The sequence below is a fragment of the Drosophila virilis genome, unplaced genomic scaffold (assembly GCF_030788295.1).
Source record: "Drosophila virilis strain 15010-1051.87 unplaced genomic scaffold, Dvir_AGI_RSII-ME tig00001568, whole genome shotgun sequence".
Classification (NCBI taxonomy): domain Eukaryota; kingdom Metazoa; phylum Arthropoda; class Insecta; order Diptera; family Drosophilidae; genus Drosophila; species Drosophila virilis.
In genome coordinates, this window is record NW_027212845.1 from 68,805 (window position 1) to 82,777 (window position 13,973).

Sequence of the window (13,973 nt, forward strand, 5' to 3'; positions counted from 1 at the left end):
TACATGATAATGAGACTTACATTCGCGCTCCGCACGCGCTTCTGTTCTCTTTCACTTCTGCTCAGCTGCAAGCACAAAACGAAAATGAACCTCGACAAAAATGCAGCTTGTGCAGCTGCGTGCGATCGACTTATCATGTAAAAACTAACTAACGGTGCGCTTCCAGTGTAAGCAGCGAGGACTGCTTACAGAAAAAATGCGAGACCCAGTTGACTTAGTCAACAGCTATTTTCACTTCGCCCAGTAACATTCCCCACCCCGTAGTTCACGAACGTCCGTGCAGTGTGTTACCAACTTTAATGTCAAGCTTAGCTAGCTTGACGGCAGGGCGAGTTATAATTCCATCGCACCACGGCACTTCGGACCTGGCCATCCTTTGCACGGTGCACGTCTACGACCACTCCTCTTGTCCAACAGTTTCGCTTGGCACCGTCGTCCACTATTATGACGATGTCGTCGACTGATATTGGTTCGAGTGGCGGTTGAAACCACTTAGTACATCTGGTGAGTGTAGGCAGATACTCGCGCAGCCAATTCTTCCAAAATTGGTCAGCCAATTGACTGGCGACTCGGGATCCTCGTGCCAAGCTAGCTCCGCCTTGCTCCCGTAATCCTCTCTCACGCAATCCGCTTGAATGACCTATAATAAAATGATTTGGAGTCAGGGCTTCGGACTCAGATGTCTCCAAGGGAATTTAAGGGAGTGGCCTTGAGTTGAGCACGCTTTCTACGTCAGCCAATGCTGCTCGTAGCACCTCCTCTCCTAACCCAGAGGTCGGCAGAATTTCCGACAGTATTGACTTTGTAGAGCGCACCATTCGCTCCCACGATCTTCCCATGTGGGGTGATCCTGGCGGAATAAAGGTAAACTCGAGTTCTGGGTACTGTCTCTCGATCAGAGCCGGCGATATACGTTCAATTTCATCTTTTAATACTCTGCTAGCGCCTCTGAAAGTTGTGCCATTGTCCGACAGCATGCGGCGGGGGCAGCCGCGTCTGGCCACGAACGACTTCAGAACGCATAAGTATGAGTCAGTTGAGAGCAACGTAGCTATATCTAGGTGAACGGCGCGCACCGTGAGGCATGTAAGTAGCACGCCCCAGCGCTTCTCGCGACGCCGGCCAACGACAATGTCATAGGGGCCGAAGTAATCTACTCCAGTATATGTGAACGGTGAAGTATAGGGCGATAATCGTTCGATTGGCAGGTCACCCATCCCTGGAGTCTTTGGGCGGGCGCGTCGTATGCGGCACGCTGGGCAGGTATTGGAAACTTCTCTCACCAAAGCTCATAAGCCACAAATCCAGTACCGCTGCCGCAGTTCATTTACGACGATTTCGTTGTATAGGTGATGATATCTGCGTTGATAAAACTCAACCAGCAGATACGTCAATTGATGTCGTCTTGGCAGAATTATCGGGCGTTTTACGCAGACTTCAACTCCTTCTATATTGTCTATCCGTCCTTTAATACGTAGAATGCCCAAGTCATCCACATAAGGGGAGCACTTAAGCAGCAAGCTTTTGCGATCGGTTAAGCGGCGCCCCGACCTTAAGCGGGTGATCTCACCATAAAACTCCTCTTCTTGGCAAATCCGGATAAGAATCACATCCATTTCATTCCTGCTTTTAAGGAGCAGCGTCTTCTGCAGATCCAGTCCTCCGTCCAATCTGACCTTTATAGTAATATTCCGTAGGAAATCCAGTACGCATAGCTGTACGGCTCTCAATTTTTCTAGCTTGCTGAAACGCTGCAGATCCGGCAGAATACATCTCCAGGACGACGTGTGATTGGGTTGTTCTTCAGCATTGTACAACATGATTAATGCAGGGCCTATTTCCGATTGTAGCCACTGCGATTCTTCTAGATACAAAAATGGTGGTCCATTGAACCACCTGGTTGAGCCATGAATTTTAGGCATTTTAGTCCATTTCGTACCATCGTCTGCCACGTTTTGAGCCGATGGTACCCATCGCCAGCTGTCCACATCTGATTCTTCTAAAATCTCTCCTATCCGAAGCGCTACGAATTGGTGGAACTTTCGAGCATCAGAACGGATCCAGTAGAGCACATCCTTTGAACCTGTCTAGAATGTTCGTCTATGTATGCGTACTGACATTTCCTTTTGGATACATTTGGCCAGACTCAGACCTAAGACCGCGGCCATCAGTTCCATTCGAGGTATGGACACGGGCTTTAGGGGTGCTACTCTCGTTTTCGAGGCGACCAAACTGCAATGTTCTTGGCCATCAAGTTCAGCCCGCAAAAATACAACTGCGGCGTAAGCATTCATACTGGCGTCAACGAATGTATGCATCTGCACAGCCTGCACAGCTTCGAATTTGATGTCCAGCGGCGCATCTCGAAACCGCCACTATCATGAATCCTTTTTACAGTCTCAGCTAACTGTATCATTTCAGCTCCAGTATCCCCCGACTGCAGCCAGTCGTCGACAAATGTGTTTTCGCAAATCGCTTTTACGGCATCCGGATGCTCCGCTACAAACCGCTCGGCATTGCGATTTTTGACGTAATTTGCTAGAGCTGGCGAGCAGGATGCTTCAAACGTCATGACTTGCATAACGTATGTTTCGGGGAAGCGTGACGAGTCTCCATCACGCCAGAGAAACTTCTGTGCCGGTTGGTCTTCTAGGCGCACCTTGACTTGATGAAGCATTTCCCTTATGTCGCCGGATACTGCGATAGGACGCTCTCGGAAGCGTATTAGCACCCCCATCAAAGATGCTAGTGTATAGGCGCGACTTTTCCTTGTTCAGATTGGTGACTGTAAAGATAGTAAGAAACCACGATGTAGTGTTAGCTACTAACTCACTATCCTTAAACCGGCGGATATATCCCTTTTGTTTGTAATCGTGCGTCGTGTTCATCATGAACTCTTTCAGTGGTGGGTCTTTTGACATCTTTGCCTCTAAACATTTCAGGCGCTTAACAGCCATCTGATAAGAGTCTGGCAGGTGCATGCGATCGAACCTCCATAACAGGCCGGTCTGCCACCGCTTTTCGTCTTCCAGATAGGTTGTTGTTGCCTCCATAATCTGCATCGAGCGTTCGTTCCCTTTGGATCTCAGCGGATGTGAGAAAACGCTCACACCTAGTGACTCAATTGAAAATTGAATAGTTCTTCAGAACTTCATCCATCCCACGCGCCGCACTGCACTGGCAAATATGTAGCAGCCGAGGCGTGGTGGTGTCTCCCACAATGGGGCGGCTATACACGGCCCATCCTAGTCTGCTGCGCGCTGCTATGACGTCGTCGTTTTCACCTTCTCGTATCTCCAAAGGGTGCAGTTATTTTGATATTGTCTAAACCAATGATAAGCTGAGCCTTGACGTTGTTATACGGCAGAATAGGAAGCGTAGATAAGTGCTTTCGAGACTTGAGCAACTGTGGCCCGATACTTTGCTCTGGTAAGTCCAAGTTCGCTATTGTTCGCACTTTTTTTAAGGCATACTGTATTGTGTTATGTTCTGGAGCTGAAATGCTCACAGCCACGGACATCGACTCAGGTTAATTCTTGGTTATGTCCCCTGTCCATTTAAGACACAGCTGGGTCGCAGGACTATCTAATTCCAGCTCGTCTGCAAGCGCTCTTTCTATTAACGTACACTCAGCTCCTTCATCCACTAATGCATATGCGCGCACGCTTTTTGATTTAGATCGTGATTGGAACATATCGAAACAGTGTCTGACTTGCGGAGCTGTCTTGAAACATAACGGCAGACTCACTTGCCTTAATCCGGTGGTTGCTACCTTGTTCCGTGTGCTCCACTTTACTACCACTCATGGTAGGCGTATGCAGCAGCACATGTGCGTTGACTCGCAACCATCTACATGACACTTCTTCTTTGATTTACACTGTTGTGCTCGATGACGTAGAAAGCAGCAAAAACAGAGCCTCTTTTCCTTAACAAGTTCCCAGCGCTGATTTGTACCCATTGATCTGAAGTCGTCGCAATCTGATAGACGGTGGTTACCGGCGCACTTTGCACATGTTCCTGTTCCTGTTGTGAACGTTGTTGCTGAGAACCCTCAGGGCTATCTACCGTGTTGTGCACAAAAATTCGCTCTCTAGGGGTTTTCGTGGAGCTCTTCTTTTCGTTATCAGCCAGTGGTGTCTCGTAGGGCGTGACCATATTGGCGCACATTGCCACATTGAACAGCCAGTTATCAAAGGTGGCCAAACTGCTACCTTCATTCGACATTCGATGCCGGCCCCAATCAATTTCATATTGCTGGGCATCTTAGCAACAACCTCGTTCAGCAGCGCGGGATCGTAGATATTAGTGCATACCAATGGCCGCTATCGTTGCGCAGTAGTTTTGGACAGCTAGGGCCAGTCGGATAACGGTGTTCAAGTTGTCCGACTTTATTGCTGGTTCCTCTTGGAGCTTTTGCTGCAGAGCAGCATGTCCTATTTCAGAGCGGCCATACAACATTCGCAATGTGCCTATAGTATACGGCACTGTAGCTGGGATCATAAGTTTTCCGCGCACCGCATCCAGGGGTTGCCCTCTGAGGCACTTCTGAAGCCTGATGAGATTTTCCTCGTTGCTGAATCCACATCTCTCTGTGGATTACTCATAATTGCTGATAAAGATCAACCATTCCACATGTCGCGCGCTGATTTGCGCAGGTGTCGGCGATCCATTCCACGGCGTCGCATTATTACAATGCACATTGTCAAATTGCTGCCGTGGCACGTGCTCAATCGATCTATTGATCGCTCCCAGACCTGTGTGGCCCATGTACGCGGCAGTACTGGGCTCCGTAGCCTGGTTAAACACCGCCGTGTTTGCTTGATATGGCAAACTGGGGTGTACACTCCAATTAGCCCCAACCTGTTTCTGCTTGTAGATCACGTTCTGGTATCCGAAAGGGTCGAAAAGAGCTCCCACTTTCTCAGTTCTTTGGTGCATTGGTGTTGAACTTTCCCTTGGACCAGTAGCAGCGGACGACGTAGACGGACAGCCGCTATAAGTTTCTATGATTGCTGCCCCGCTAGCTTTTTCTACACCGACTTTCTCTTGTACTCCAGCAGGAACAGACGATCCGTTAGCCTGTCCCGTTGACCATGGCGTTACAAGCGTTGCAGTTCCACCGGGTTGAATACTACTTGTAGTCCTTCTCGCACTTGCATCTTGTTCATCACCGTCAGCCATCTCGCCACACCAATACTAAGAAATCCGCTTTGAGGTTATGGCTGCTAAGTCTGAGTCTACCTCTTGTACCACGTGTCTCTCTATAGGCAGCTAAGGTTGTGACTTTGCAAGTCGCTTGCTTCGCAGAAATCTCCGCCGTAGCAGAGAATCCCTCGGATACTCTCTGCTGCAGAGAATATTTCAGAATGTTGGCACCGAGACTCGTGCCGGGGCGTGTATTCGGCAACGAGGGCTGCTTACAGAAAAATGCGAGACCCAGTAGGACTTAGACAACAGCTACTTTCACTTTGCCCTGTAACATTCCCCACCCCGTAGTTCACGAACGTCCGTGCAGTGTGTTACCAACTTTAATGTCAAGCTTAGCTAGCTTGACGGCGGGGCGAGTTATAATTCCTTCGCACCACGGCACTTCGGACCTGGCTATCCTTTGCACGGTGCACGTCTACGACCACTCCTCTTTTCCAACAGTTTCGCTTGGCACCGTCGTCCACTATTATGACGATGTCGTCGACTGATATTGGTTCGAGTGGCGGTTGAAAACACTTAGTACATCTGGTGAGTGTAGGCAGATACTCGCGCAGCCATCTCTTCCAAAATTGGTCAGCCAATTGACTGGCGACTCGGGATCCTCGTGCCAAGCTAGCTCCGCCTTGCTCCCGTAATCCTCGCTCACGTAATCCGCTTGAATGACCTATAATAAAATGATTTGGAGTCAGGGCTTCGGACTCAGATGTCTCCAAGGGAATTTAAGGGAGCCTTGAGTTGAGCACGCTTTCTACGTCAGCCAATGCTGCTCGTAGCACCTCCTCTCCTAACCCAGAGGTCGGCAGAATTTCCGACAGTATTGACTTTGTAGAGCGCACCATTCGCTCCCACGATCTTCCCATGTGGGGTGATCCTGGCGGAATAAAGGTAAACTCGAGTTCTGGGTACTGTCTCTCGATCAGAGCCGGCGATATACGTTCAATTTCATCTTTTAATACTCTGCTAGCGCCTCTGAAAGTTGTGCCATTGTCCGACAGCATGCGGCGGGGGCAGCCGCGTCTGGCCACGAACGACTTCAGAACGCATAAGTATGAGTCAGTTGAGAGCAACGTAGCTATATCTAGGTGAACGGCGCGCACCGTGAGGCATGTAAGTAGCACGCCCCAGCGCTTCTCGCGACGCCGGCCAACGACAATGTCATAGGGGCCGAAGTAATCTACTCCAGTATATGTGAACGGTGAAGTATAGGGCGATAATCGTTCGATTGGCAGGTCACCCATCCCTGGCGGCTTTGGGCGGGCGCGTCGTATGCGGCACGCTGGGCAGGTATTGGAAACTTCTCTCACCAAAGCTCATAAGCCACAAATCCAGTACCGCTGCCGCAGTTCATTAACGACGATTTCGTTGTATAGGTGATGATATCTGCGTTGATAAAACTCAACCAGCAGATACGTCAATTGATGTCGTCTTGGCAGAATTATCGGGCGTTTTACGCAGACTTCGACTCCTTGTTTATTGTCTATCCGTCCTTTAATACGTAGAATGCCCAAGTCATCCGCATAAGGGGACCACTTAAACAGCAAGCTTTTGCGATCGGCGGCGCCCCGACCTTAAGCCATAAAACTCCTCTTCTTGGCAAATCCGGATAAGAATCACATCCATTTCATTCCTTCTTTTAAGGAGCAGCGTCTTCTGCAGATCCAGTCCTCCGTCCAATCTGACCTTTATAGTAATATTCCGTAGGAAATCCAGTACGCATAGCTGTACGGCTCTCAATTTTTCCAGCTTGCTGAAACGCTGCAGATCCGGCAGAATACATCTCCAGGACGACGTGTGATTGGGTTGTTCTTCAGCATTGTACAACATGATTAATGCAGGGCCTATTTCCGATTGTAGCCACTGCGATTCTTCTAGATACAAAAATGGTGGTCCATTGAACCACCTGGTTGAGCCATGAATTTTAGGCATTTTAGTCCATTTCGTACCATCGTCTGCCACGTTTTGAGCCGATGGTACCCATCGCCAGCTGTCCACATCTGATTCTTCTAAAATCTCTCCAATGCGAAGCGCTTCGAGTTGTTGGAACTTTCGAGCATCAGAACGGATCCAGTAGAGCACATCCTTTGAACCTGTCTAGAATGTTCGTCTATGTATGCGTACCGACATTTCCTTTTGGATACATTTGGCCAGTCTCAGACCTAAGACCGCGGCCATCAGTTACATTCGAGGTATGGACACGGGCTTTAGGGGTGCTACTCTCGTTTTCGAGGCGACCAAACTGCAATGCTCTTGGCCATCAAGTTCAGCCCCCAAAAATACAACTGCGACGTAAGCATTCATACTGGCGTCAACGAATGTATGCATCTGCACAGCCCGGGTTCGGCTCACCCACTTCATGCATCGTGGAATGCGGACGGCATTCAAATTAAAACTAGATCAAGCCAGTGTTGCCAATCGGCTTCGTCTTCGTTGGTGAGGTCGTCATCCCATCCGATATTCGATCTCCATATGTTCTGAAGGATGATCTTAGCGCGGATATTAAAGAATCCTAGCATCCCGAGCGGGTCGAAAATAGTCATGATTACACTCAGAACACGTCTTTTAGTTGGGGGCTCCTTAGATGCCTTCGCAAGCAAGTTCGGCCTCACCACAAACGTGAACAGATCTTGTCCAGGTAGCCACCACAGGCCTAAGACCTTCTCTTGCGCTTCATCCTGAGCGCTGATACGCTTGTCCAACTCCTCATAGTCGTCTTCCAGCGCCTGTATAACTTGCTTCGAATTTGATGTCCAGCGGTGCATCTCGAAGCCGCCACTATTATGAATCCTTTTTACAGTCTCAGCTAACTGCAGCCAGTCGTCGACAAATGTGTTTTCGCAAATCGCCTTTACGGCATCGGGATGCTCCACTACAAACCGCTCGGCATTGCGATTCTTGACGTAATTTGCTAGAGCTGGCGAGCAGGATGCTTCAAACGTCATGACTTACATAACGTATGTTTCGGAGAATCTCCATCACGCCAGAGAAACTTCTGTGCCGGTTGGTCTTCTAGGCGCACCTTGACTTGATGAAGCATTTCCCCTATGTCGCTGGATACTGCGATAGGACGCTCTCGGAAGCGTATTAGCACCCCCATCAAAGATGCTAGTGTATCTGAACGTTTCAACAAACAATCGTTCAGCGACATGCCACTAACTTTGGCAGCCGCATCCCAAACCAGGCGCGACTTTTTCTTGCTCGGATTGGTGACTGTAAAGATAGGAAGAAACCACGATGTAGTGTTAGCTTTGGATCTCAGCGGATGTGAGGAAACGCTCACACCTAGTGACTCAATTGAAAAATAGTTCTTCAGAGCTTCATCCATCCCACGCGCCCCACTGCACTGGCAAATATGTAGCAGCCGAGGCGTGGTGCTGTCTTCCACAATGGGGCGGCCATATACGGCCCATCCTAGTCTGCTTCGTGCTGCTATGACGTCGTCGTTTTCACCTTCTCGTATCTCCAAGGGTGCAGTTATTTTGATATTGTCTAAACCAATGATAAGCTGAGCCTTGACGTTGTTATACGGCAGAATAGGAAGCGTAGATAAGTGCTTTCGAGACTTGAGCAACTGTGGCCCGATACTTTGCTCTGGTAAGTCCAAGTTCGCTATTGTTCGCACTTTTTTTAAGGCATACTGTATTGTGTTATGTTCTGGAGCTGAAATGCTCACAGCCACGGACATCGACTCAGGTTCATTCTTGGTTATGTCCCCTGTCCATTTAAGACACAGCTGGGTCGCAGGGCCATCTAATTCCAGCTCGTCTGCAAGCGCTCTTTCTATTAACGTACACTCAGCTCCTTCATCCACTAATGCATATGCGCGCACGCTTTTTGATTTAGATCGTGATTGGAACATATCGAAACAGTGTCTGACTTGCGGAGCTGTCTTGAAACATAACGGCAGACTCACTTGCCTTAATCCGGTGGTTGCTACCTTGTTCCGTGTGCTCCACTTTACTACCACTCATGGTAGGCGTATGCAGCAGCACATGTGCGTTGACTCGCAACCATCTACATGACACTTCTTCTTTGATTTACACTGTTGTGCTCGATGACGTAGAAAGCAGCAAAAACAGAGCCTCTTTTCCTTAACAAGTTCCCAGCGCTGATTTGTACCCATTGATCTGAAGTCGTCGCAATCTGATAGACGGTGGTTACCGGCGCACTTTGCACATGTTCCTGTTCCTGTTGTGAACGTTGTTGCTGAGAACCCTCAGGGCTATCTACCGTGTTGTGCACAAAAATTCGCTCTCTAGGGGTTTTCGTGGAGCTCTTCTTTTCGTTATCAGCCAGTGGTGTCTCGTAGGGCGTGACCATATTGGCGCACATTGCCACATTGAACAGCCAGTTATCAAAGGTGGCCAAACTGCTACCTTCATTCGACATTCGATGCCGGCCCCAATCAATTTCATATTGCTGGGCATCTTAGCAACAACCTCGTTCAGCAGCGCGGGATCGTAGATATTAGTGCATACCAATGGCCGCTATCGTTGCGCAGTAGTTTTGGACAGCTAGGGCCAGTCGGATAACGGTGTTCAAGTTGTCCGACTTTATTGCTGGTTCCTCTTGGAGCTTTTGCTGCAGAGCAGCATGTCCTATTTCAGAGCGGCCATACAACATTCGCAATGTGCCTATAGTATACGGCACTGTAGCTGGGATCATAAGTTTTCCGCGCACCGCATCCAGGGGTTGCCCTCTGAGGCACTTCTGAAGCCTGATGAGATTTTCATCGTTGCTGAATCCACATCTCTCTGTGGATTACTCATAATTGCTGATAAAGATCAACCATTCCACATGTCGCGCGCTGATTTGCGCAGGTGTCGGCGATCCATTCCACGGCGTCGCATTATTACAATGCACATTGTCAAATTGCTGCCGTGGCACGTGCTCAATCGATCTATTGATCGCTCCCAGACCTGTGTGGCCCATGTACGCGGCAGTACTGGGCTCCGTAGCCTGGTTAAACACCGCCGTGTTTGCTTGATATGGCAAACTGGGGTGTACACTCCAATTAGCCCCAACCTGTTTCTGCTTGTAGATCACGTTCTGGTATCCGAAAGGGTCGAAAAGATCTCCCACTTTCTCAGTTCTTTGGTGCATTGGTGTTGAACTTTCCCTTGGACCAGTAGCAGCGGACGACGTAGACGGACAGCCGCTATAAGTTTCTATGATTGCTGCCCCGCTAGCTTTTTCTACACCGACTTTCTCTTTTACTCCAGCAGGGACAGACGATCCGTTAGCCTGTCCCGTTGACCATGGCGTTGCAGTTCCACCGGGTTGAATACTACTTGTATTCCTTCTCGCACTTGCATCTTGTTCATCACCGTCAGCCATCTCGCCACACCAATACTAAGAAATCTGCTTTGAGGTTATGGCTGCTAAGTGTGAGTCTACCTCTTGTACCACGTGTCTCTCTATAGGCAGCTAAGGTTGTGACTTTGCAAGTCGCTTGCTTCGCAGAAATCTCCGCCGTAGCAGAGAATCCCTCGGACACTCTCTGCTGCAGAGAATATTTCAGAATGTTTGCACCGAGACTCGTGCCGGGGCGCGTATTCGGCAGGGACTTCTAGCGTCGAAAGAAACAACTGGATTCAATTCGATTCGTACGAGGCGGTACGATATAATTTAATTCGAACGCTGAAATCTTTAATATTCTTTCATTATTTAACAACCTATATTTTACATGATTATGAGACTTACATTCACGCGCTTCTGTTCTCTTTCACTTCTTCTCAGCTGCAAGCACAAAACGAAAATGAACTTCGACGAAAATGCAGCTTGTGCAGCTGCGTGCGATCGACTTATCATGTAAAAACTAATTCTAACGGTGCGCTTCCAGTGTAAGCAGCGAGGACTGCTTACAGAAAAAATGCGAGACCCAGTTGACTTAGTCAACAGCTATTTTCACTTCGCCCCGTAACATTCCCCACCCCGTAGTTCACGAACATCCGTGCAGTGTGTTACCAACTTTAATGTCAAGCTTAGCTAGCTTGACGGCAGGGCGAGTTATAATTCCATCGCACCACGGCACTTCGGACCTGGCCATCCTTTGCACGGTGCACGTCTACGACCACTCCTCTTGTCCAACAGTTTCGCTTGGCACCGTCATCCACTATTATGACGATGTCGTCGACTGATATTGGTTCGAGTGGCGGTTGAAACCACTTAGTACATCTGGTGAGTGTAGCCAGATACTCGCGCAGCCAATTCTTCCAAAATTGGTCAGCCAATTGACTGGCGACTCGGGATCCTCGTGCCAAGCTAGCTCCGCCTTGCTCCCGTAATCCTCTCTCACGCAATCCGCTTGAATGACCTATAAGAAAATGATTTGGAGTCAGGGCTTCGGACTCAGATGTCTCCAAGGGAACATAAGTGAGTGGCCTTGAGTTGAGCACGCTTTCTACGTCAGCCAATGCTGCTCGTAGCACCTCCTCTCCTAACCCAGAGGGCGGCAGAATTTCCGACAGTATTGACTTTGTAGAGCGCCTCATTCGTTCCCACGATCTTCCCATGTGGGGTGATCCTGGCGAAATAAAGGTAAACTCGAGTTCTGGGTACTGTCTCTCGATCAGAGCCGGCGATATACGTTCAATTTCATCTTTTAATACTCTGCTAGCGCCTCTGAAAGTTGTGCCATTGTCCGACAGCATACGGCGGGGGCAGCCGCGTCTGGCCACGAACGACTTCAGAACGCATAAGTATGAGTCAGTTGAGAGCGAGGTAGATATATCTAGGTGAACGGCGCGCACCGTGAGGCATGTAAATAGCACGCCCCAGCGCTTCTCGCGACGCCGGCCAACGACAATGTCATAGGGGCCGAGGTAATCCACTCCAGTATATGTGAACGGTGAAGTATAGGGCGATAATCGTTCGATTGGCAGGTCACCCATCCCTGGCGGCTTTGGGCGGGTGCGTCGTATGCGGCACGCTGGGCAGGTATTGGAAACTTCTCTCACCAAAGCTCGTAAGCCACAAATCCAGTACCGCTGCCGCAGTTCATTTACGACGATTTCGTTGTATAGGTGATGATATCTGCGTTGATAAAACTCAACCAGCAGATACGTCAATTGATGTCGTCTTGGCAGAATTATCGGGCGTTTTACGCAGACTTCGACTCCTTGTTTATTGTCTATCCGTCCTTTAATACGTAGAATGCCCAAGTCATCCACATAAGGGGACCACTTAAACAGCAAGCTTTTGCGATCGGTTAAGCGGCGCCCCGACCTTAAGCGGGTGATCTCACCATAAAACTCCTCTTCTTGACAAATCCGGATAAGAATCACATCCATTTCATTCCTTCTTTTAAGGAGCAGCGTCTTCTGCAGATCCAGTCCTCCGTCCAATCTGACCTTCTAGGTAATATTCCGTAGGAAATCCAGTACGCATAGCTGTACGGCTCTCAATTTTTCCAGCTTGCTGAAACGCTGCAGATCCGGCAGAATACATCTCCAGGACGACGTGTGATTGGGTTGTTCTTCAGCATGGTACAACATGTTTAATGCAGGGCCTATTTCCGATTGTGGCCACTGCGATTCTTCTAGATACAAAAATGGTGGTCCATTGAACCACCTGGTTGAGCCATGAATTTCAGGCGTTTTAGTCCATTTCGTACCATCGTCTGCCACGTTTTGAGCCGATGGTACCCATCGCCAGCTGTCCACATCTGATTCTTCTTAAATCTCTCCTATACGAAGCGCTACGAATTGGTGGAACTTTCGAGCATCAGAACGGATCCAGTAGAGCACATCCTTTGAACCTGTCTAGAATGTTCGTCTATGTATGCGTACCGACATTTCCTTTTGGATACATTTGGCCAGTCTCAGACCTAAGACCGCGGCCATCAATTCCATTCGACCAGATCTTGTCCAAGTAGCCACCACAGGCCTAAGACCTTCTCTTGCGCTTCATCTTGAGCGCTGATACGCTTGTCCAACTCCTCACAGTCGTCTTCCAGCGCCTGTATAACTTGCTTCGAATTTGATGTCCAGCGGCGCATCTCGAAGCCGCCACTAGCATGAATCCTTTTTACAGTCTCAGCTAACTGTATCATTTCAGCTCCAGTATCCACCGACTGCAGCCAGTCGTCGACAAATGTGTTTTCGCAAATCGCCTTTACGGCATCCGGATGCTCCGCTACAAACCGCTCGGCATTGCGATTCTTGACGTAATTTGCTAGAGCTGGCGAGCAGGATGCTTCAAACGTCATGACTTACATAACGTATGTTTCGGAGAATCTCCATCACGCCAGAGAAACTTCTGTGCCGGTTGGTCTTCTAGGCGCACCTTGACTTGATGAAACATTTCCCTTATGACGTCAGATACTGCGATAGGACGCTCTCGGAAGCGTAGTAGCACCCCCATCAAAGATGCTAGTGTATCTAGACGTTTCAACAAACAATCGTTCAGCGATATGCCACTAACTTTGGCAGCCGCATCCCAAACCAGGCACGGCTTTTTCTTGTTCGGATTGGTGACTGTAAAGATAGTAAGAAACCACGATGTAGTGTTAGCTTCTAACTCACTATCCTTCAACCGGCGGATATATCCCTTCTGTTTGTAATCGTGCATCGTGTTCATCATGAACTCTTTCAGTGATGGGTCTTTTGACATCTTTGCCTCTAAACAGCCATCTGATAAGAGTCTGGCAGGTGCATGCGATCGAACCTCCATAACAGGCCGGTCTGTCAGCGCTTTTCGTTTTCCAGATAGGTTGTTGTTGCCTCCATAATCTGCATCGAGCGTTCGTCCTCTTTGGATCTCAGCGG

At 49.0% G+C, this 13,973-nt stretch overlaps 3 protein-coding genes across 3 annotated transcripts; all 3 read right to left on the reverse strand.

The window, feature by feature from the left end:
- Positions 1-442: 442 nt before the first annotated feature.
- On the reverse strand, positions 443-3,806 carry LOC138911552 (uncharacterized). The gene is made up of 7 exons (XM_070210904.1): positions 3,749-3,806; positions 2,834-3,112; positions 2,325-2,697; positions 2,119-2,232; positions 1,571-1,896; positions 732-1,153; positions 443-640 (listed from the first exon to the last, which is right to left on the reverse strand). The coding sequence occupies exons 1-7, from the start codon at positions 3,804-3,806 to the stop codon at positions 443-445; spliced, it is 1,770 nt and encodes a 589-aa protein (XP_070067005.1).
- Positions 3,807-5,674: 1,868 nt separating this feature from the next.
- On the reverse strand, positions 5,675-6,446 carry LOC138911554 (uncharacterized). Its single transcript, XM_070210909.1, has 2 exons — positions 5,961-6,446; positions 5,675-5,872 (listed from the first exon to the last, which is right to left on the reverse strand). Exons 1-2 carry the CDS (start codon positions 6,444-6,446, stop codon positions 5,675-5,677), a joined length of 684 nt encoding a protein of 227 aa, XP_070067010.1.
- A 4,743-nt stretch (positions 6,447-11,189) lies between these two features.
- On the reverse strand, positions 11,190-12,701 carry LOC138911555 (uncharacterized). Its single transcript, XM_070210910.1, has 2 exons — positions 12,603-12,701; positions 11,190-12,560 (listed from the first exon to the last, which is right to left on the reverse strand). Exons 1-2 carry the CDS (start codon positions 12,699-12,701, stop codon positions 11,190-11,192), a joined length of 1,470 nt encoding a protein of 489 aa, XP_070067011.1.
- Between the last annotated feature and the right edge of the window lie 1,272 nt (positions 12,702-13,973).